This window comes from Caretta caretta, chromosome 7, assembly GCF_965140235.1.
Source record: "Caretta caretta isolate rCarCar2 chromosome 7, rCarCar1.hap1, whole genome shotgun sequence".
NCBI lineage: Eukaryota > Metazoa > Chordata > Testudines > Cheloniidae > Caretta > Caretta caretta.
The window spans coordinates 72,153,649-72,177,187 of record NC_134212.1 but is presented as its reverse complement, the minus strand read 5'-3'; the positions used below and the strand labels follow the sequence as shown (position 1 = coordinate 72,177,187).

The 23,539-nt window shown below is 40.8% G+C and overlaps 1 protein-coding gene across 1 annotated transcript in view; it reads right to left on the bottom strand.

Moving 5' to 3' along the window:
- Positions 1 to 1,487: 1,487 nt before the first annotated feature.
- Positions 1,488 to 23,539, bottom strand: part of CDHR1 (cadherin related family member 1) — a 56,280-nt gene continuing 34,228 nt past the window's right edge. Inside the window, exons 13-17 of the mRNA XM_048856894.2 lie at positions 20,551 to 20,715; positions 17,946 to 18,013; positions 14,727 to 14,955; positions 13,415 to 13,669; positions 1,488 to 3,755 (exon numbers count right to left, since the gene is read on the bottom strand). Coding sequence (XP_048712851.2) covers positions 3,204 to 3,755; positions 13,415 to 13,669; positions 14,727 to 14,955; positions 17,946 to 18,013; positions 20,551 to 20,715 — 1,269 coding nt within the window. The 3' untranslated portion in view covers positions 1,488 to 3,203. The remainder of the gene's footprint in view (positions 3,756 to 13,414; positions 13,670 to 14,726; positions 14,956 to 17,945; positions 18,014 to 20,550; positions 20,716 to 23,539) is intronic.

Here is a 23,539-nt window from a genome sequence, read left to right as displayed (position 1 = left end):
TCCTCATTGTTTTTATATAAGATATGACTCTCCAGCCTCTTACACCAGTTTTAGATCAGCATCGCTCTAGGGATATAATGGAATAGAGATTCAGGCCCATTGTCCTAAACTACTATGTACGTCATTGTGCAATTTCTCACAGTATATTGTATACCTATCTCTAGCCCTTTGGAAATACCACTTGCCTCAACTCAAAAAGTGAAATATAAAATATTCCCTCCTTTTATGAGAAATGTATCCAGAAATTAGTAGAAGTAGTAATAGTTTGGAGCCTTCATAATGTGGATGGAACTGCTTCTCTGCCTGCCAGTCTAAACCAGGCATTAGCCAATGGAATCACACTGGTGTAAATCGGTGGAAATCACAGCCAAGATTTATCATGTATTTGCAAGGGAATTGGTTAAACTGGCTCTAAGTGCATTTCAAAAGGGTTTTCTGTGCCACTGCTTTCTTTGGTTATCGTGCACATCTACGACCGTGAGCTTCAGCCAAAGCATCTGACATAGTATGTATCTTTTCTAGCATGGAGCCAGATCGACCCAAAGGGAATAGTTTGAAAGCGAAGCTAAGTCTCATTGTACTTGCTTGCACCAAACCGTCAAACCTACAACTCAGTGACTTCAAATGGCTATTTCACAAAGATCTGACGCTTAGTGCGACAGGCCTCATTGTGCTGCTGCAAAGAATACGTGGCTTTAAACAGGGCCTAAAAGCAGGCAGCAAAATGTGGTTATAGGAATAGCCTACTGAAGATTACACATTCACTTATAATTCTTGGTACTGCTGCCAAGAACCAATACATGATTGTGGGCCACGATTTTTTACAATTATTTGAGGCTCTAGTTTAGGAAACTCATTCCAATCCTTTTAGGGACTGTGGGAGTTCAGATGCAGGCTGCAAGCCATGCTGTTTTTGAGCTGATGCTGTGGGAGAGATGTGGGCAGACAGGAGGAAACATATAGCGAACCACAGTGCTCTATGACACCATCTGTTGAGTCATTTCAGGAGTGGCATAGACATTACCCTAGGGCAGATGGCTCAGCTCACCTTCCCTGATGGAGAAAATGTGATGCAATAGGCAGTCATACAGGGATGACAGATGTAGAGAAAAGAGACTATCTGATGGTTTAGGGATAAAGGAGTTAAGGAGGGATCCATGGATCCAGGAACTAGGTCAGACTAATAGATCCAGCAGGTCTATAGGTCAGTAGCAGATGCAATATAATCCAACAAAATAGTAGGCTAGAAGAGAGATGGTTATTCAGAATACTTCACCTTCTTCTGGCTTGGGGTTGCCACCCTCCTGATTTTCATTGCATAGCCCTGTATGCTTCAATGACACCAAGAGGAGCCTGAAATATCTCTGGGCCAATGTAACGTAGAATCATAGAATATCAGGGTTGGAAGGGACCTCAGGAGGTCATCTAGTCCAACCCCCTGCTCAAAGCAGGACCAATCCCCAACTAAATCATCCCAGCCAGGACTTTGTCAAGCCTGACCTTAGAGACCTTTAAGGAAGGAGATTCCACCACCTCACTGTGCTGTTTGTGTCATAGCATTAGCACACTGTGGTACAATCTCCCACATAATGACTGTGTCCGGGAGGGCAAAGTTTTAAAAGTGTCACCTTTGGCCTCATCCCTGGAGTGGGAAACAAGGTGCTACACTCAGTAGTACTGGCCAGCTGCTTTTGACAAACAGGTGAGGCAAAGGCACTGTTAACCTGCCTTAACCATCGAGTTAAACTGCAGTTACAGCTGCTTTGCTGGATTGATACAAAGCAGGCAGACTGTACTTCAATGTCAGTTCAGGAATACAGAAAAACAGCTTTACCTGCTCCCTTCTGTATTGTTAATTTCACCCATTCAGAAATGAGTAAAGAGCTTTCCTTTAACAATACTAATGAATGAGGGTAACCCTAGGTAGACCCTTTATTGCTACACTACAAACTGCAGGAAAAAACTAGGTGCTTCAGATGCAAATGAGAGTAGCCTTTTAACTGCAGCATAATTAGGACAGTAATGTTTTGGGCCAAAATGGAAACGGTCACCTGACACCCCCCTACATTAGTCCATGATATACGATGAAACATGTCACACCACGCCAACATTCTATGCTAGAAAGACTTTCCCAAGATCTAGGTAAAGGATTTTTTTTTTTTTAAAGACACGTTCCTGACTGATGGACCCAACTTCCAGGAGGCTGCTTTCACTTTTCCCGCCTATTTTCTTGCTCAGTTTTTACATTTCAGTCTTCCTGCTTTAATCACCTCTTTCTTCTCCCTTATTCTCCACCATTGTGGGGTGCCCTACCTGCAGGGAGCAGCACTGAATTAGCACTAACCCCACCTCTTGCAGGTGCTACAGTTTCCATATTTGGACCTATTACCAACTGTTTTTGGAAAGAATGAGTGGGACTTTCCTTTTCTTTTTGGCAGGGATGTTTGGCTGGGAAATGGAGGAAAGCATTATGTCAAAGCTGCTCTGGCAAAATCCAGTGTAAGCTGCATGAAAACGAAAAACTTCTCAAAGCCTGTCTGTTCATATCTAGGATCAAGGATACTTAAGTCCTAAGCGCATCACTTCACAAGCTGTTGCAAAATGTGGAGTATACCTAAGAGTGTTAGTATCCATTTATAATTTATTTACTCAGAGACTAACAGCTTGCCTAAATTAAAAAAAATGACCTCCTATACTGATATGCTGCTGTTTCTACAAGAAGGTCAACATTTTCAAGTGTGGTGTGATTTTAAATGCCCAGTTTTAGGCACCGTGGCGGCTATCTTCCAGCCCTGATAAGGATTGACATCAACGGGAGTTAGGGGTGCATAGCTCCTCTGACAAGCATGTCTCTTGAAAGAGTCTCAAGTTGGACACCCCTGCAATCACTGGCCCCTCCTGAAAATTATGGCCTACATCAGGACAATTAGCACCTTGGTCAAACAGTGCAGGGAGGAAACTAGTTTTTAGAAATGATCTGAATACAATTCTAGCAACTGACACCAATATTATATGTGAACTAATTCCATTGCAAAATATATTAGCATGTAATACTTGTGAAAAGTAACAGGTGACTGTAGCAGTGGGGAACTGCTTTTAGTTCCTTTTGTATTGAAAGAAATGGAAAAGATCAATCACACCATGCACCTCTCTCCATATACTGCATGGCTATGTGATCTCCATGAGTGGCTGCTACAGATGCACTAGATATGAGGGTTGTTACTGGCTATGTTCCTCTTTTCAAACTTCTGTTTGAGCTCTGAGACCAGGGCATTATGGGTGCTGCTGGGGCCCTTTTTCTTCCCCTGCTTGTTTATAAACTTGGGGTTTAGGGAGCCTGACACTGTGGTCACTCTCCACTCAGTGGTATTTATCTTGGGTGCTAAAACTGGGGAAGGGGGCAGGGCTGGGGCAGTAGGTGGCAGAGAGGGCACCTGGACATTATTGTTGCTGTTCTCATTCTGCAGACTCTTTGTGTCATCCTCAATGGCAAACTTCTCGGCAGGATTGCTGGACAACTTGAATTTCAGCCACTCCATCCTGACCGTCCTGGGTTGATGGATCTGTCTCTTTTTTATGATCCGTCTCACCGGCATGATTTTGTTGGATCTCTTATTGCGCCAGAACATGGCAGTAGAGATCATGATTGTGATCACCACCATTACGCCCATGACACCAGCTAGCACTCCTAAGGCTTTCATGGGGTTATCTTTAGTGTGCATCAAAAAGGCGGCCATTGGCCCTTTGTGAAGAGTCTGTAAAAGAGTACAAAGAGAACATGTGACTTACTCTATGGGACAGACAGAGATTCTATAATTTCATTTGTCCAAAATATGTAACAATGAGGGTGGACCAAGATAAGTTGTCTTTTTGTAAAAAAATAAATAAATAACCAATTTGATTATTTTACATTTGAATTTGGGTCATTTAGATTTGATACCAAACTGGAGAAAAAGAAATCCCTATAGTATTGTACTGTAACAGCCAAACACTGACGCTTACAGTGGTGTTACTGCAATGATTTGGATCAATCCTGTGTGATAGTGGAGTATTTAAGAGAAGAATTAGTTCTGCAACAGACAGCTGAACTGTTATGCTGTATTTTAGAATTAATTTCAAGGAAGGAACAATACTGTTGAATTCCAATAGAAATGTACAAGTGGGACATAATCTTTTGAGAAGAGCTGCACATGGTACAGTTTACGGGACTGTGACTGAATATGGCATTAAAGATATTTTGAGGCAACCACATTTTTTTTATTGCAATGCACACAATAAGTCTCTAGCAGATCTGTGTTGCATTTTGTTTTCTAGTACTCTTTTACAGACATAACAAAACGGTTTGAGGTAATGGACCTGAGTAGAACAAGATGTTTGTTTTAAAAAAACTAAATAAGAGCTAATGTGCACTATATATGGCATATTAAGGACAAATGAATGAACAGTTCATTTCACAGCTTAGCACACTGAGTGCTTTGGAGGTCCCCGTATAATTTTTCGGATTTTGCCCTGAGGATGAAGTCGGGATCTTTTCACACTTTTCCAGTATGTGATGGTGGAGATCACCATTGTTACAGAAATGGTGGAAAGGACGCCACTCATGCAAATTCCAAATATTGTCCATGGACGCTTCTTGAGGCCTAAAATATAGGATTTTACCCTTGACTTGATCTGGAAATGTCAAAAATAAGAGAACTTATCAACCTGTGCGCCATTATATTCCAAAGAAACTGGCAATTTGTAAATATGGGCATAGCACTCTGGAGACACATGATGCCTAATTTTAGGTAACCATGTTTGATGTAAATCTTTATCCTACATACAAGCTAAAATAAAAATTGCCAACTGTGTGAACTAATCCTACATTTTGCCCATCCCTCACCAGCTCCACAGCCATGAGAACTGTAGTAGATGATGAACACAAAAGATTCTTATTCACTGTCTTAGAGCAGTCAGATTATTTCCCACACCTCCATTGTTCATGTTTTCCCCTAGCATTGGCACATGTTCATGGGAGAGCGTCATGCAATTGGTGATTCATGTGATTTGAATGATCCCCAGCGCCTTGACAACACTTACATCTGCGTAGAGTGAGGGCTTACTGAGTGTCCTCACAGGCCTATCAAAGTAAGAGCACTGCTCCTTGGAATGAAGGTCTGAGTTGCCCATAGACATACAAGCATCTACATCATATACAAACTCATGGAACAAAAACAGACTAGGCTCTCCTTCATATCATTCTACACAAGCTAGAAAGCTTCACATCGGTGCACACACAAAATGAAATTCCCTTTAGATGACCAGGAGTGGTGGATGTGTGAGGCAAAGTATCACATATGGAAAAACATCAAGAAAATTAGCTTTAGCATGCAAGTGGCCATATTAATCTGATATGGCATGCTCATGTTCTTTTAATTAAAGCCTTACCCAGCTATGGGAAAGGACAGGAATAAAAAGCCTGGTACATCACAGTAATATATCTTCACCATACACACTGTTCAAATATGAAACTTAAGAGACTACTAATAACACCTTTTTGCAGTGTAGTTGTAACTGGGTTAGTCTCAAGACATTGGAGAGACGAAGTGGGTGAGGTAATATCTTTTACTGGATCAACTTCAGTGACCTGAAGAAGAGCTCTGTGTAAGCTCAGAAGCTTGTCTCTTTCCCCAACACAAGTTGGTCCCATGGAAGATATCACCTCACCCACTATGTCTCCCTGTTAATACTACTTACCATTTGAGACTTGTGAAGGTGACTCAAGCCGAAACTGTCATTGGCAGACATATAGGCAATGCCACTATTTCTAAAACACTAAGGCAGTGCAAGCATCATCAGCACAACAGGTAGTAGGCAAAGGTAGGTAATAATTAAAGAATAGAAGTGGGTCTTAACAGCTTATTTATTCTTTTCAACGTAAACCTTGTTCCAGGCTTGGGCTTTCCATTCTTCAAAATTATTATAAACCTCTTAGCAACCTCGAAACTTTTGCCATGTTTCATCAGCCCTATAATTATTCACAGCTCCTCACTGGCTAGTTTTCTCATTGTAACTGTGAAAATCACAGCAGTAGACATCAAAGAATCTTCTCCTGTTAAAATTGGTGTTTTAATTCCTTTGATGTGCTGTGAAATGATTGTTAAGGGCTAGCTTCCTTCCTACTTAAACTAGAGAAGACTGGGCTATTTAAACATGCAAAACAATTCACGTTTGTGAAAATACTACCGAAGCTTTTGGGACTAGCATTATTTAATTTCTGTGTATGAATATATTTAATGTGTATAAGCTGAATTGAAGATCTCAAACATACAGCACCATATTATTGCTTAATATTCATAACTGAAGAAATTACAGAGAAGTAATATTTTTCATATCCATTCCTATGTGCTGATCTACAAAGTATTAAAAAGCTGGCCAGTTTTCATTGGCCAATTCATTTCATTTCCAGTATAATAACTTGGGGATGTTTCATGTTTAATAATCCTATCTGAGCTGGATAGGTCTGAGGCCAAAATGTTCAAACTCCAGGGCTTAAATGCTTCCTGACCTTCCCCTTGGGGTTATGTATTTCCATACCACTCCCAAGGTTGGCCTGTATGTTAATCACACAAAGTGGGCCAGAGTGCTTATGCAAATCAGGCACCCGCAACTGATTATATAAGTGGTTAAACCCCCAACTATTACAGTCATGCCATTTTGATTTGGCTGAGAATTCCATGTCAGTATATTTTTACATGTTGTTTTATACACGTATCCTGTAAATGTCCTGATATTGGCAAAATGTGTATGTTCCATATGAGAGTGGCAAAATGCATAATATTTTCAATATGAAATTAGAAAAATCCATCTTCTCATATGTACTTTAAATCATGCAGATTATGAAGAATATAACAAATACATCGGAAAGAAACTCTTTTCAATATAGGCTGAATCTGATTAAACCAGTGATGTTTTAGTTTTGGCATAAAGCAAGCTATTATAAATATAAATGCTCTGAACAGGCCCCAAATTCAGTGAGATGGGAAGACAGTTCAAGGGAGCTGAATTCTGAATCTTCTAACATGAACGGTTGTGTATTTGAATTTAATAATGGTTTGAGATTGTCAAATAGGCTCAAATAGAATTATTTAATCAAAGATTATTAATCAAAGATTAATACTGCACTATACAGAATACAGAAAGAAGACATAGATGGTGAAGGGAGGGTAGTGTGGTCCCTTTTGCTGACAGGGTTCAGTCTCAACCTAACTCCCCAAACCTCTGTCCTTTCATAGGCTGTGAGACAAAGAAACTCCTTTTTGGAGGGAAAATACTTTCCCATTATTAATTTTTATCATGTGTTCTGTTTTCCTAATTAGTGATGGAATTTCTTTTATAAACCTCAGTTTATCTGACTGATGAGTAAAAAAGGAATCTCTAACCCACTCATTATTACCAACTGCTGTGAAATCAACAGTTCTTAATGAGTTAAAAGCAACTTTCTGTGGGTTACTGGTTCAACCATTTCAGAACTCTTCTGTAAAAAAAATATTCCATATTCATCACCCAGTCCCTTACAGAAAACATCTGCCGTAACAAATATCCCTTATCAATCACCCAGTTTTATTGATAACATACTTTTCTGTAGATACTTTTATTAGTTTGAGGGGGGTCTCTTCCCTGGACACCAATATTCCACAGACTTGGAGATGCTGAGGATAATTAGATACAGCCCAGCACTCAATCAGATAAAAATTCCTGAGTACAGGTCACTGACAAGTTAAGAGCTAATGCTCTGGGCCTGAAAATTTAAACACACTCTTAGCTAATATAAAGATTCTAGGATAATAGTTAATATGCAAATTAATTTAACATACAAGAAAAAGTGGTCTAAAAAGGTTAATATTTACTAACAGAACTCAAGGCTATATTGCCATGCAGACAGAATCTAATCAATTTCATCTTTAAGCTGTATCCCTCTGGAACAGCTCTGTTCTGCTAACATGGATAGTGCTGGCTGATCCCATTTATTCATGACTTTCAGATAATACAGAGATGAGCCCAAGCAGCAAAATTTACATCTGGATCCAAACTTCCCCATGGTAAAACACTATCAGAAAGGTGGAAGTGCATCAGGGATCAACATTGAGTGCTTTCTTGTTTAGCCTCATGCTGGGTACACACACAAGGTGCATACCTTAGTGCATGCTGTTCACAGATGATAGAATTCAATGCAGTGAGGAGAAAGATAGTCTAGCAGAGGATTCTTAATAAATGTAGATATGTGTTGGACAAACACGGGCTCAAACTAAGCAGAGGAAGAACAGAGTATATGGTATGTTATTTTAATATTGTGAACACTGAAGAATTATCCATGAAACTAGCTGGGCAGACAATATCAAAACCACAAAGTTTTCAAGTATCTAGAAGTATGGGTTCCAGAATCTGGGGAAAATAGAGGACCAACTTAGAGCTAGGATAATAAATGCCTGGCTCAAATGGAGACAGATAAGTGGTGTAGTATGGAACAGTAGGATACGGGTAAGATTCAAAGGGAAAGTCTTTAAAATGGTGGTTCATACTTTTTTAATGCATGGCACTGAATGTTGGGAAACCAAGAAGAAACAAGAGCAAATGATCTATTCCATAGAAATGCAATATTGAGATGGATGTGTGGTTTAAGAAAGATCATGTAAGGAATGTGTACGTTTGAGACATGCTCAAAAGAACATCCAGAAAGGAAAAAATGAGGGAATGTGTCATTTCAGATGGTTTGGTCAAGTCAAGTGGAGTCCTGACAACTATGTGGGCAAGAGAGTCCAACCGATCAAGACTGAGGGGAAAAGATAGAGGCCAAGCCCAGAAGAAGTGGTGGGATGTCATAAACAAAAATATATTAGCATTAGGAATGACAGAAGACATGGCATTGAACGAGCACTTCAGCGGGAGTGGACTTATGGAGTGGACCCCATTTGATGGGATTAACGTGCGAAGGAAGAATAAATAGCAACCTCTTCAGTATATATAATTTTTCTCCCTTTGTTGTTCCTATACTATGCAACCTTCAGTGTCATGCTACAGAATAGATTTTGACAAACACTCACAATTAATGGAACTCATTTCAGGTCATGTACTTCTCAGCAGGGTTTATCTGACACTTAATTCATCAGGCTTTCATATACAGTTAAGTAACTCAGGGGTAGAATTTTTTCATGTGTGTGGAATTAAATGCACAGTGATACAGCGATGAATCTGAACAACAAAATTTACATCTGGATCCGAACTTCCCCAAAATTGTGGGGAGATCATATCTTGGGTTCTAGTTCAGACCCATCTCTATTTTAATAATGGGAACATTGCATCTACTGTCTTGCTCATCATGATGAAAACTCATAGGTGGATGAGGCATCACTGAGCTTCAATACTATTCCTTTGCCAATTTCCCCAGGCAATAGGATACATTCAAGATGTGGTAACTAGTCTTGTATAAAGGTGCCTAGCGTGTGTTATAAAGCACAAAGTAATAAAAGATAATGTGCCTTATGACAAATGAGTTGTTCAAGAGCAATCTCTCTACATGCCACTTTATAATAACCACTCGTCATTAAGCTATTTCCAAAGGACAATCTTATATAAGTGGCCTTTCCCAAAGGTAAGGGATCAATCCAGGTGAGAGAAATTCTGTCATATCACTGGGCACTCATTGATTGCTAGCCTCACCTTACATTTGTGGAAACTGATTTTAAGAACTTCTATATGAATACTAATGCTATAAATACATACCTCTTGTGGTAGGTTCTCTCTTTCCCTGATCATCCTGGTGTTAAAAAAAAACTTTCTTAATTCCTATATAAAAATGTTTCTATTTTAAATTTCTACCTTATTACACCCTGTCTTGTCTCTCATGCCTAATGTGTATGCTTATCTCCTGTACTTTTTCATATTATCCATTATATATTTGTTCTGTCATCATCATCTATATTTCAGAAGTCTAAATAAATGCCCAAGCTGCTGAATGCCCAAATATACCACTGGTTTTAGGAGTCTAAATATGGACTTATGCCCAGTCCTGCAAAGAGCTGTGTCCAAATAGCCCCATAAACCTGCAGAGTCCCAGTGAAGTCAATGGGGTTCTGTGTGTATGCAGGGATCTATCCATGTGGAACACCCTAGAGAACTGGAGCGTTAGGTGCTTAGCTTTAGTCACTCACATTTGAAAATATTGGCCCTAGAGAATAAATTTTAAGCAGGACATAATGGAAAAAAAAGGAAAACAGTTGCTTCTTCAGCATATGTTTCTTATTCTGTCGAGCAAGGATAGGAGATAAAGAAAAGCATTGGGCACCAATCAACACCAATTTCCACCAAACCAGACTCAGTTAAATTAAACAGCTTCTGGATTTTTTTTATTGTTGTATTATTCCAAGAGCAAAAGGCCTTTTTGATGTGCTCTACTGATGCACTTAGCCTCAAGGCATCTATCACAAAGGGCACAGCCCTGCACTAATTGCAATGGTAAATGTTAATCAGAAAAATATGCCTGTTTAATTACTCAGTGTGATTAACACTGTGAGAAACCTCTAGTTATGCTGTTAGAAAAGCTCTGCATCCAGAAGGGAGTAGTTAAAAAAAAATCACTCAACATACAGCACTGTAACCCACAGAGATGGTGCATGCACAGAGAAGAGAGAAAAGACACATTCACCTATAGCCAGTGTGTGGTTGGTGCATGATCCTAACAAAAGACTGTTTCTTCCACACGGTTAAGATTGTGTTGTCCAGACTAGATTTTGGATGCTATACGGACTCTTTTCCAGCACTTATGACCTCAGACAAAAGAGAGACAACCCAGATGAACTCTTCAGTATGCTAACAGGACAGAAACTTAGCAGAGGTGGTCATAAAAAAAAGAAGGAGAACCCATTCACAGCAGATTTTTGTATTTGGAAATTGAATCTCCCCCACAGGCTGAATCTGAGAGTATTTTTTGCAAGTAACTCTGGTCACCACTGAAAAACTACAAGTGATATAAGAAGTGATCAAGCACTGTGCAAAGATTTTGTAGCTTCTGCCTACGTGGGCTAATTATGAAGGTTGTTATAAAAGGTTGTCACAAGGAGGAGGGAGAAAAAGTGTTCTTCTTAACCTCTGAGGATAGGACAAGAAGCAATGGGCTTAAATTGCAGCAAGGGCAGTTTAGTTTGGACATTAGGAAAAACTTCTTAACTGTCAGAGTGGTTAAGCACTGGAATAAATTGCCTAGGGAGGTTCTGGAATCTCCATCACTGGGGATTTTTAAGAGCAGGTTGGACAAACATCTGTCGGGGATGGTCTAGGTAATACTTAGGGTATGTCTATACTGCCTGCCGGTTCAGCGGGCAGCGATAGATCCAGCAAGGATTGATTTATCATGTCTAGTCTAGACATGATGAATCAACCCCCGAGCTCTCTCCTGTTGATTTCTGTACTACAGTTCCGTGAGAGGCGCAGGCGGAGTCGACAGGGGAGGGGCAGCAGTTGACTCACCGTGGTGAAGACACCACGGTAAGTCTATCTAAGTACGTTGACTTCAGCTTCGTTATTCATGTAGTTGAAGTTGCGTAACTTAGATCGATTTCCACCCCCCCTCCCCCGAGTGTAGACCAGGGCTAAGTCCTGCCATGAGTGGAGGGGATTGGACTAAATGACCTCTCGAGGCGCCTTCCAGTTCCATGATACCTTATTGGAATATAGGGGACTGAAGTCCATAAATGCAATGCTAGGGGGATGGAACACTGAAAATCATTCTATCTGAAGTTGGACTGAATGGAGGATACACAGTATCAGCAGGTTGCTAGTAAGAAGACATTAATGTAGAAAAAATAGGAGGAAGGATTGCTCCTCATTTCTGGTGATTGTGTAATCATGGTTGGGGAAGTGGAGGTGTATTAACTTTTTGATGAGCTGGTGCATGGGAAAGAGAATGGGGAGAAAGGAATAAATGTATCTGAAAAGCTTGCACGTCCCAGAGCAGGCCCAAAGTGCTTGAGCACATTCAGGATGTAGAACATCCCTTGGTTTCCCAGCTACTTTCCCCACCTCTGTTCACCAACACTCCCCACTAGGGAATTCCAGGAGGGGAGAGGACACTCCCAGGACTGTTCTGTTGCCTCTGCATTTTGCCCAGGGAAGAAAAAGCTGGTGGCAGGTCTGCCTTTTCTCCGGGAGGGGCAGGGGAACTGGAAGTGGCAGGAGCTCTCTCTGTCCCTCTCTGCACCTTGAGAGGGGAGGTGAAACTTGCTGAGGGATGGATATTTTCTGCAGGAGGCAGGCAGGGGACTCCCAAATGGACACATTCTCTTATTAAGAGCCAAAGCTGCTTCACCCACTGGCAGGGATTCTTGGAACCTTTAGATAACCAGCCAATCAACAGCTTCTCCTGCCACTCCGTCCTCAGCTTCTCTCAGCTGAGGAGACCTCCTTTCGCCAGCCAGTGACCAGAGAGAAGAACTGGGAGGTCTGGGGAGCTGACCTCCCCAAGTTCAAGAGAGGGAGATGGAAAGAGAACATGGGGGAGCTCAGCTCCCCCATCCACAGAAGATAGAAGGAGGGAACTTTCCCACTGCTTTTAGCAGAGCAGGAGGAATTATTTTTTAAGATCAAGAGAATATTTTAGTCATAAGAAATCCACACAGATATTCCTTAGATTGATCTCTATGTATCTTAATATATATTATTTACAAAACTTAAATTTGGTATCTAGAAGTTCTTAGGAATAGTCCTTCAGCAGTGGCTAAGTGTGAAACTCCTTGGAGGAGCTGGGAGAACGTTCTAGGAGTTCTCTGCCTCCTCAAGTACCTTCTTTGCATTCACCTCTTTCTTTTACCCACACTGAGATTATGGAGGTTACTACACCCAGAGGGCCATGCTGCTGTCACAGGGTAGAGAAATGGATTACAGTTAGTCTTTGATTCGATTGCCCCCAGAGTCCTAGTTCTGATCACCTGCTTTCCAAGCTGTAGGGCAACTTCTGGTCCAGTTCCCTTTCATCTCTCTTGACCGACAGCTCAGAAATGTAGTAGTCCGACTGAAGTTTGGTCTCAGGAGCACATAGGTTCTTAACTGTCTGACATCAGATGAAAAGAACTAATCTCCCAGACAGATTCTAACCCCCCCGTCCCAGCCCTTTCCCCTCTCCTCCAGTCAGGATTTTCTTAGGCCTCTGATTCCACAGAACTTGGTTGGGTCTCAGGGCTCTGGAAAGGCATTAAACTGTGGAGCTACCAAAAATCTGTTGGGAAAACTCTGATGGCTGGCATTTTATTTTATTTTTTGGCTATTATTAACTCTTGAAATATTAAACAGTGCTCTTTAGAAATGGTGTGAGTGGAAACTCCTCTTTGGTTCCACCCAAACATCTCCCAAGGCTGGTCACTTCTTTTCAATATCTGCTTACCTCTTCTGTGATATCAATCTTCAGCACTGCCGTCGTGCTAAATGAAGGGGAGCCCCGGTCCTTGGCTTGAACTACCACAGACCATATGCAGTCTTTGTCCTTGGTGATATTGTGAATGATATCCAGGGACCTGATATAGGACTTCAGCTTTATTTCCCCAGTGCTTTGATCTATATCAAATACATTGGCTGGATCTGCTTGCATAATGGAATAGTCTACAATGTTGTTGGGTTCTTCTGCATCTTGATCTATAGCCTGTTCAGGAGAAATGTTGAAAAGAGACATGCATTGATGATGAATTTGGGTGAAGGGAGAATGTAAAAGTTCCTGGGCATGTATTTGCACACTTTAGGAATAGTCAAAAATCTGCTGTGAGATTACTGAGATATTAATGTGTGACCTTAGATGACAAAATTAGCAGTCCTTTCCATGTGAACAATTTTATTTTAGATTAAAGTAAACAAGAAAGTCAGTCCAAATATTATATATCCATGGATGTGATGGTTATAAATGATTCACTTTATAATAGCAGGCATCTTGTACTAAGTTAGTGGGTATTTCCCAGCAGCCAGACTAGAAGGAACACTTTACACTTACAGGTGAAGTTGATAGAAAACAATTTGACAGCGAGCTAGCTTCACACCACCAAACTATATTTGTTTTTGTTATTATACTTCAATATTTACTTTTGCAACCATATGCATATTCTTGTCATCAGACTTGATCATATATGTTTTCTAATATATATTTTAGGCAGATTATCATTTAACTGTAGATGACATCTGCATTTTTTTTCATATTCCACACCAGACCATTACATACACTACTTGGAAACTGAAGTCCTCTCATTACAGAACCAATGTAACTACACGGACAGATGCAAGTATCCCCACACAATGGACCTGATTTCTGTTTTGAATGGTAGCCTGGTTTCAAGCTCCATGCACATTTACCCACTCCTTGGCATCTGTGCCAATGGTGATGCTGATGGACTTATTTTAAATCTAGCACTATACAGCCCACTATGTGCAAACTGATAATTTAAATGATATAACTTGAGTTTATTATTTTTTTACAGAATGACATTTCTTTTGATGCACTTACCCTTTTGAACAGTATGTAAAATATTATCAGTCCATGTTTTAGATCTCTGTTCTACACTGCCACACCCAACAGGCAAACTAAAACATACTAGAGGGTAACAAATGTGTTTGTTCACATGTATGCACACTTAGGGGCAGGATATTCAAAGCACTTGGTGTTGTGCTAACTCTGTGTCTTCTGAAGTCTCAGACATCATTTCATTCCTCACCTCTATTTTCACTGGTGATCCAATGATCATAGTCTTTTCCTGGATGTTCTCACTGAACTCCGGAGAGTGGTCATTGACATCTAGCACAGTGATAAATACCTCAGCCAAGCTATACTTCCCCTCTGTGTCTTCTGCCTTCACATAGAAATTGTACTTTGCAGTGACTTCAGCATCTAATGTGGCCCATGGCTGAGTATAAATAATTCCTGTTGATGGATGGATTAGAAATCTGGAGGAGATGCATGAAAAACAAGCATTTTGAGTGGTCACATTGTGGATGCTCACATCCTAGTCTAGATTATTGAACTGCTGAGGTTAGATACTGGTACCCAAAACAGATGCAAGCTCAAGTTAATTTACATCTTGTCTTGTTGTCTCTGCATAGGCTCAGTGGTGTCACACGGCTTACACCAAAGGCTAAACAGTCAATTGACAAACACATAGGCCCCCTAAAGAAGCAGTTGCGGTTTTCCTCTGACATTGGGAAACCTTATGTGGCACAAAGATAGCATAGCTTGTTCTATGCCACCCATTTCACTGCCTCACAATGCAGGGTGGTGCATCTGGGATGGGCAGGGCTTTGTTGGGGGTGGGGGTTCACACCAGACACAGAAAAGATGCAGTACATGACACTTCACCAGATCTTTGGTCACTGCTCTAAGTTATATTGGATGCCTCTGCCCAGAACTGAGGTAGTGGAAACGTGGACTAGAGACAGCTTTCCTCCACCTTCTTCTCAGCTGCACTGAGTGTGAACTCTAGCTGACAACTGAGCCTATTGTACAGTACCGTTCAGTTATGGTCTAATGCAAATGAGTATTTAAAGATGTGAGCAGTGGTATAATGCTGGAATTTATGCAGCCAGGAGCCTTATACAAGGTCTCTCCTGTTCTGAAAACAGACCTAAAACCTGACAGATCCCAAATCACTGGCCCTACATATTTTTGCTTGTCCTTTTTGTTTTGAAAAACAGAGAATTATTATTATGTGGTGTTGTTTTATTCTTTATGTGTTAGCCCTTTCAGTTGCATTTCATAGAAGCTTTTGTACTTGTGCAATGCTCAGTGTGATGGCTTTTTCCCAAATGTGATCTCTTTGTGTAGAAACATTAGAGAACTGCATATTTATTCAGGTTATAAGTACAATGTATTAGATCATGTCCTGAATAAAATAAGATTGATTGATTAAAGAGCTGGCCTGGGCTCAGCCACCACCACCTGGCCACACCTACAAGAGAGGCACAGACTGGAGGAGGAGCTTTAAAATGGGGGCAGAACCAGGGAAAAGAACAGATCTTCAACCCTCAGCTCCCAAGGAAAGTGCTGAATGAAGGCAGGAGCTTCTCAGACAACCACTGCCTGATGATCCCTGCCTGAGGGAAGGGACGGCCAGATCTGGATACATGCTGAGATGGAGTCACTCCTCTCTATCCTTCACTAACTCTGTTTATTTGCATTAATTCCCCTGGTTTTGTGTTCACCAACTATCCTAGAAAGGGAGAGACTTTGAAGTGACCTGGCCAGAGGGCCAAGTCACAGGAAGAGGCAGGCCACCGCAGAGCAGCCATTGGCAGGAGACCCCAGTGGACAGAGTGCTGCTATGCCACACACCCCGCCATGAGGAGGTGCCAGTGGTGAGTCGACCCTTTCACATACGGACATTGCTATTCCTATTTGGGAGGGGGAATATTCCAATATAATGCACCTTTATACCAGTACAACTACATCCATGCTAGGAGTTGTACCAATTTAACTGTTTTGGCAGAAACATCACAGCCCTAACTGAAACAGTTAAATTGGTACAAGAATTGCATGTAGCACAAACCTAAGTGATGTGCCCAAGCTCACGCTGGAAGTCTGTGGCCGAGCTGGAAATTCAACCCAGATTTCCTGAGTCTCAATCCAGTGCCTTAACCAAAAAAGTTCCATGTTTAGGAAAACAAACAAAAAGCTCACGGCAACCTCATTTCCCTGGTTAAATTCTATTTTAGCTTTAGGAGTGTGAGAATCAGAATAAATTTGCACACACTTTTTTCCCCCCACAACATCTTTTTTTCCCCCCAAGCCTTCAGAAGTTTTTTGGCACCAGCTGTTACATTTTAAACTTAATAGGTCTGAGTGCATTGGCTGGCCTTTGCTTGCTTGCTTCTACCCAATTAACAGCTTGCTTGAGGATTTAGTGAGAAGCTCAAAATAAGCTGTGATTTAGAAGCTCCTGTATGTGCACCCTTGTTTGGATATTTCCCAATAAACCCCTGAAATTCCGGATTTTGACTTGATTTGACCATAATTAGCATCCTACTCAAAGTGGGGAACAAAGCTTTAAAACCAGGTGGGGAATTTATAGAAGAAATAAAATTTTGCAGGAAAGGGAGATGAGCGTCTGGACAACATACACATTTGCAAGTTCTTCTCTCCAACCACTTAAGTCATAAGGGTCAGGGGTTCAGCAAAACCATGAGAGATGGCCGGCCATATTTAGGATGGCTAGGAGCCCCAGCGAATTATTACATATGCAATAATGGGGTGGGGTTGGAGAGCTGATCAAATTGGTGCTCATTTTCATCTATCCTACAACAGGAAGCAGGAGCTAGGTATCTATTAGAGACCTGGTGAACATCCTGTTCCCTTCCTCCATGCCCTGCTGCGACTAGTGTTTCATGCAAGCAACAGTTCTAATACCCTGTGTTACCAGCCACCGATGCTAGAAGTGCTTACAATGTCGGACATCAGAGAACGTTGTGGGAATTTGTTGATATGGTTCCCATGAATTTTTGGTCTTTTCTGTACATTGGGTTGAGTGTTGAAATGGCACCGTTTTTGCAGCTAAATGGGGGTGTGTGTGTGTATGCAGGTGGGGTGTTGTCCACAGAACTTTAATAATAACCAGCACAAAAACCCCTTCCTCCTGTGAAAAGTATTTTTTAAAAATGATAGTTTGAACAGATTCTATGCATTGTCACTTAGCTGCTCTATGTTTTTTGGGGGGCATGTGGGTAAAACACCATAGACTCATACAACAAGTGTTTGACAGTTTTTTGCAGGAGAAAATATTTTAACAGAAACAACTCAGGAAAAAGACACAGGGTAAGTGCCTCCCGGCCCCCTAGATAATCTCAATATGCATTAGTCTGAGATGCCAGCCGCTGTCTTAACCCTCTTATTTTGTCAGTAGTGATCTCTCTTTTTGATGTATTCAAAGGTTAACTTTTTTACTTACAGATCAGCTCCTGTTCCATATATGGAGTATTTGACTTCTCCCCAGAGTCCTGAATCTGGGTCTGTGGCCTTAAGAAAAGAATTCAAAAGAGTCCTGATTTATTAACCTGTAGTAAAGTGTATTTTCCTATTGTACCTAATAATAGCACACTGAATGCCAAACAGATTTTTCCCCTTTTAAAATATTTTGTCAGTATATTTATGGAACTTTCATTAACAATTTGCATTTGGAAGTTTGCAAAATCTTATAAAATCAAATGGTAATGAGTGATACAGCAAAGCTTTTTCATACAACCACCTCCTAAGCATTCTACATGAACATAAGCAGTATAAACTATAATATATATATATGTATAATCTATAATACTTATCAGGTGACTCCATTCTTAGGCATTTGACATTATCTTATAACATCCTTTCTTTCATAGGAGTAAGGAGTGCATTAGTGCACTGACCAAACAAACAACTCCTTCTCAAACTTTACTAGAGATCAGGTAAATATGAGTGCAGTGTCCTTGGCCAAAACTGTCTTTTAAATAACACAGAGATTTTTTTAAAAGTGTCTCTGCTGTGGTATATTTAGTTGATATTTGTACATAACATTATTTCAATTTGGCTGGTGTTTTGATCATTCTTGTGCATGTGGGCCCAGGTTGCGTTGCAGGTATCTCTTCAGATGTTGCAACTTTGTTCTGCATTCTTATTAGTTTCTCCATGGGCTCAGGGTTGGGAGAAGCAGTTGACTTGATAGAGGGAGCTATTTATGTTTTCTTTGGTACCTATGAGGAATTTTTTGTTACATCAGTATGTCCGTCCATCTACCTCTAAATGCAGAGATACTTGATGTAGGAAGGTGTGCTGTTGAGTGTATAACTGGCTCCCTCAGTTGCTTGTTTAAACATTTCTTGCTTGTTTTGCAGTCTTTAGCAATGTCTTTGATTTCTAAACTCATGCAAGGCCGGTGTAACTCATCTGTGGCCTTGTGGGGAGTGGGGACATGCATCTGGTTCCTCATAACTACCATGGATTCTTGTCAACTTCTCAGGTCTCATAACTTTGGGTTCTTTTTACTGGAATCCATTTTGCATGCTATTTTTTCCTGGGAAGTCCAGTATTCTCTAATACATCTTTCATATCTACCCATCCTGCTAGAGCAGTACTTTCCAAGCCCGCAGTATCTCAGCTTGCTGGGTGTATCTCTGAATCTGACACTAATCTGGTGCCTACATGATGTTTAGTATTGAATATGAACTGTTAAGATTCATTGTCCTCTTTGCCTTTGACCAGAAGGACCTTATTTTGCTGCTTTTGCAAAATGTTTTTTTTTTTAAACATTTTCTGCAGACCACCTCAGTGTTGGACACTGTTCTTCTTCTTCTGACTACTACAATAAGGAACATCATAATCTCTATGCTGTGCTGCCTTGATGCCAGTGTGTCCTATGGTGAGCCTCTTCTTTCTTGTTTTGATGTTCTTCCCTACATAGAGTTTAGTGTTTTCACCTCCAGGATCTGCAGTTAGTACTTTCAGGAGCATTTGTGTCATTTCACTACTTCTGCAGCACATGGTAGGACTTAGTTTGGGCTCCCTTAGCATCCTGCCTCAGGCATCTATGTCTCTGGTGCCCAGCACTATGTGATCTTGTATCACTCTCAGATTAACACGTGGCTTTCGACTGCCTCAGCTTTGTGTGACATACTGAACTATGGGTTCTCGCTCTGACTCTAGTGGTTGTATTAAACAGATGTATAACATTCCTTTTGGGCTGGAAACGTTTCTTCAGTGCTCACAGGGTCTCTGTAACATTTTGCTTTCCTTCCTCTGGCAGTGTGAGATATTGGTAAATGTATAAGCAATCTCTTCCCATTTCTGAACACATGAAAGCAATTCTTACATTGGGGTCATTCTTTTCCAATTCTGGTGCATTTTTATAGTCTTGCTCGTGAGCACCATAATTATGCATGTAGCAATCATGTCACCTTTGCAATCTATGGACGATGGGTCTAGAAATTCACTAGCAGCCATTTTCCTTTTCTTTTTGTTCACCCTCAATCCAATCCAAGTCTTTCTTACAACAATGCCAGCCTCACTCAGCTATCACATCTTTCAGCTGAAGTGTGTGACATTTTTATGGCTTAAAAAAACAAATAACATAAAATAAAAATGGCACTTCAGACACATTGTTTGAAAATGCTTTGCTGAAACAACAGCTACCTTGCTGAGCATTGTGTGCTAACATAATGGCAGACACTGAGTGGCTCTACACATTAGAGCTTAATATACCTGCTACTCTGGGTATGGTGATAGTTGTGAGTCCATATTGCCATTATCCCAAATGCACTTAGTTATGAGACTGCAGGAGCAGGTATTCTTTTACTCATTGATTGAAAGATGTTTCAGCAGGTGAGCAGCCAGCAAACACAGGAATGACTCCCACCCATGTTGAGGTCAATGACAAAACTCCCATTGACTTCAACATGGGAGTAGAAGAGAGCACATAAAGAATAAGAAGTTATTAGGAGGACAGAGCCACTGACATGCTTTGGCAGTTTCCATAGACAGATAGTTAGATCAGATATATCTCTGGAAGACTGAATAAAGCTTACTGTTACAGCCACTACATTGGACCCTCCTGGGGAATTCTCTGGAATCCTGGAAATGTAATAATCAGATGAGAACTTTGGGACATTGTCATTGGTGTCCAAGAGACGTATCACTATATCCGCCGTTGAGCTAAACTTCTCAGGAGTGTTCACCTCTATGGCAAGAAGCTAAGAAGATAAAATAATGAATTCTACTATTATTATTGCAAGTATTTGGGAGGCATCTATCACTATGCCTAGGTGCATTTTATCCCAATTAGAATGGAAACCAACACCACAAGAAGGGAAGCACGGGTTGTGTAACTGGGCATATCATGCAAAAATCAAACTAATTTTTTAAATTGATAAATATTTTAAAATAAACTTCAGCCATGTCCATGCCCACTTTGTGTTTGCTTTCCTTGAAAGTCTGAGCAATCCATTTGAATTTTTGTGGGAGGGAAATTTCAAATTTGTCTCTGCAAGTATGTGCAGAAACCAAATTTTAAATCTGTATGTGTCATTATTTACAGAAGAAGTGCTTGCCTGACTGTCTGACTAATCACAGTTACCAGTATCACTCAGAGAGTGTGTATTGAAAATCAAATATCTGCAGAGAACTGTTCCAGATTTTAAAAAATGTCTCAAATACATTGATTAGCTTGAACAATGAATAAAATGATGGAATCACGATCTGCTGATGAACATTTTGCAGGCAGAAGCTAAATCATCAGATTATTTGCACCACTCCAGTGTTCTGCAGCTATTCACAGAAGGTGACTCAACTTGCTTGGATGGACTCAGGATGGGAGACAGCAGCTAGTAGACAAAATATTAGGGTCTGCAGAACCTGGTGTCACTGAAAAGCCTAGAACAAGAAATGTTTCAGAGTAACAGCCGTGTTAGTCTGTATTCACAAAAAGAAAAGGAGTACTTGTGGCACCTTAGAGACTAACCAATTTATTTGAGCATAAGCTTTCGTGAGCTACAGCTCATTTCATCGGATGCATACTGTGGAAAGTGTAGAAGATCTTTTTATACACACAAAGCATGAAAAAAATACCTCCCTGCACCCCACTCTCCTGCTGGTAATAGCTTATCTAAAGTGATCACTCTCCTTACAATGTGTATGATAATCAAGTTGGGCCATTTCCAGCACAAATTCAGGTTTTCTCCCACTCCCCCCCTGAATTTGTGCTGGAAATGGCCCAACTTGATTATCATACACATTGTAAGGAGAGTGAACACTTTAGATAAGCTATTACCAGCAGGAGAGTGGGGTGGGGGGAGGCATTTTTTCATGCTTTGTGTGTATAAAAAGATCTTCTACACTTTCCACAGTATGCATCCGATGAAGTGAGCTGTAGCTCACGAAAGCTTATGCTCAAATAAATTGGTTAGTCTCTAAGGTGCCACAAGTACTCCTTTTCTTAGAACAAGAAATGTATTTTACATCTCGCCATAAACACAGCCAGGCTGGGACTCATGTATTTAAAGTAGGATCAAATTCCAGAGGTTCCACTAATGAGAACTCCCAGCCCAAATTCCCTTGAGCTTCAACCTATCTGGAGTCATACCTTCTGAGTGTAGGTGTCCTGGTGAAGCTTAGCGGAAGAGACTGCCTTTGTGCTGGGCCTGAGCAATTAGGACTTTATTAGATAGTGACCAGCACCTTGAATTCCATGTTGAAATGAACTACTGCACCAGGGCAGCTAGACAGAGCACTAGTCAGTGCGGGTTTCAGAGTAGCAGCCATGTTAGTCTGTATTCGCAAAAAGAAAAGGAGTACTTGTGGCACCTTAGAGACTAACCAATTGTGCGATATGTTCTCATTCTGCCCCTCTGAAAAGGCAAGCAGATGCATGCTGCACCTGATCGAGCTGCTAAGTGGCCTTCTAGATTAGCCCACTGTAAATTTAGATTGTAACAATCCAGTTTGGAGGTGACCCCCAAGCATGCCCAAATAAATGTGTTAGTCTCTACGGTGCTACAAGGACTCCTTGTTGTTTTTGAGTTACAATAGGCTCCAGGCCTAGAGGAGTGGGCTCATTTGTGTCGTCAGTTGAAGACAAAAGATGTTTCTGGCCACTGTGCTGCTAACTGGGCGTCCAGGAGAACTGAGGAATCTAGCAAATGCCCACGAGGGTGAATCACTGTGCTAACTGGAGGGCAGAAGCTCTCCACTGAGCCATTGTCTGGTCAATTTCTCTAGATCACTCCCTGGGTGTCCTGCTTTCTACCTACATCCTGAAGAATGGACCTGGCATGCTGCTCTATACACTAAGGGCAGACTAATGTGTGATTGATTTCTATGGTATGCTAATAGGCAACTGTAAATTAGCAGGAAAGGAGTTAATCACTGATTAGGGAAGGTATAACAGTTTTGATGGACTGTTGGGGATAGGCATTAGAATAGAAACCAGCCCAAATCTTGTCCAAAATGTTAACTGAAAGAACTTACTCTGGCAGTGGGGGTAGCAAGTGGCTTGAACTTGTCAAGTATATAAGACAGCTAGTGGGTTGTTTGAAAAAAAATAATTGCCATATTTCAAACCTGGATATCTGATTTTCCCACCACCCTCCTTTCCCAGTAGGAATTTAGAAACAGGCGTTGCATTTTTAGCAAAATCTGTGCAGTTCAACTTTAAACTCTTGTGAAAATCATTTTATCCAAACAAAATGAGAGATCTCATAGGGGAAAAAAATCCTCTTCACTTGTAATTACTACTTTTGGTATTCATTGCAGTAGCATTCGCCTGAATTCTCTCAGTGTTCATGAGCTGGTTGGTTCAATATAGAATTCAAGGTATTCATGAGCTGTGTAATTTTTTTAGTGGTCTTTTAGTAACTTACCATGAATAAATCTGCACTACTTTTAACTGATTTGGGCAGTGCTTCATAATCGGCCAAGAAGCTTCCATCTGAATACAATAATAATATGTTGTATTTCTATAGCACTTTGAATATAAGGAGTACCAGGTGCTTTACAAACATGACAAATGGTGGAACTGAG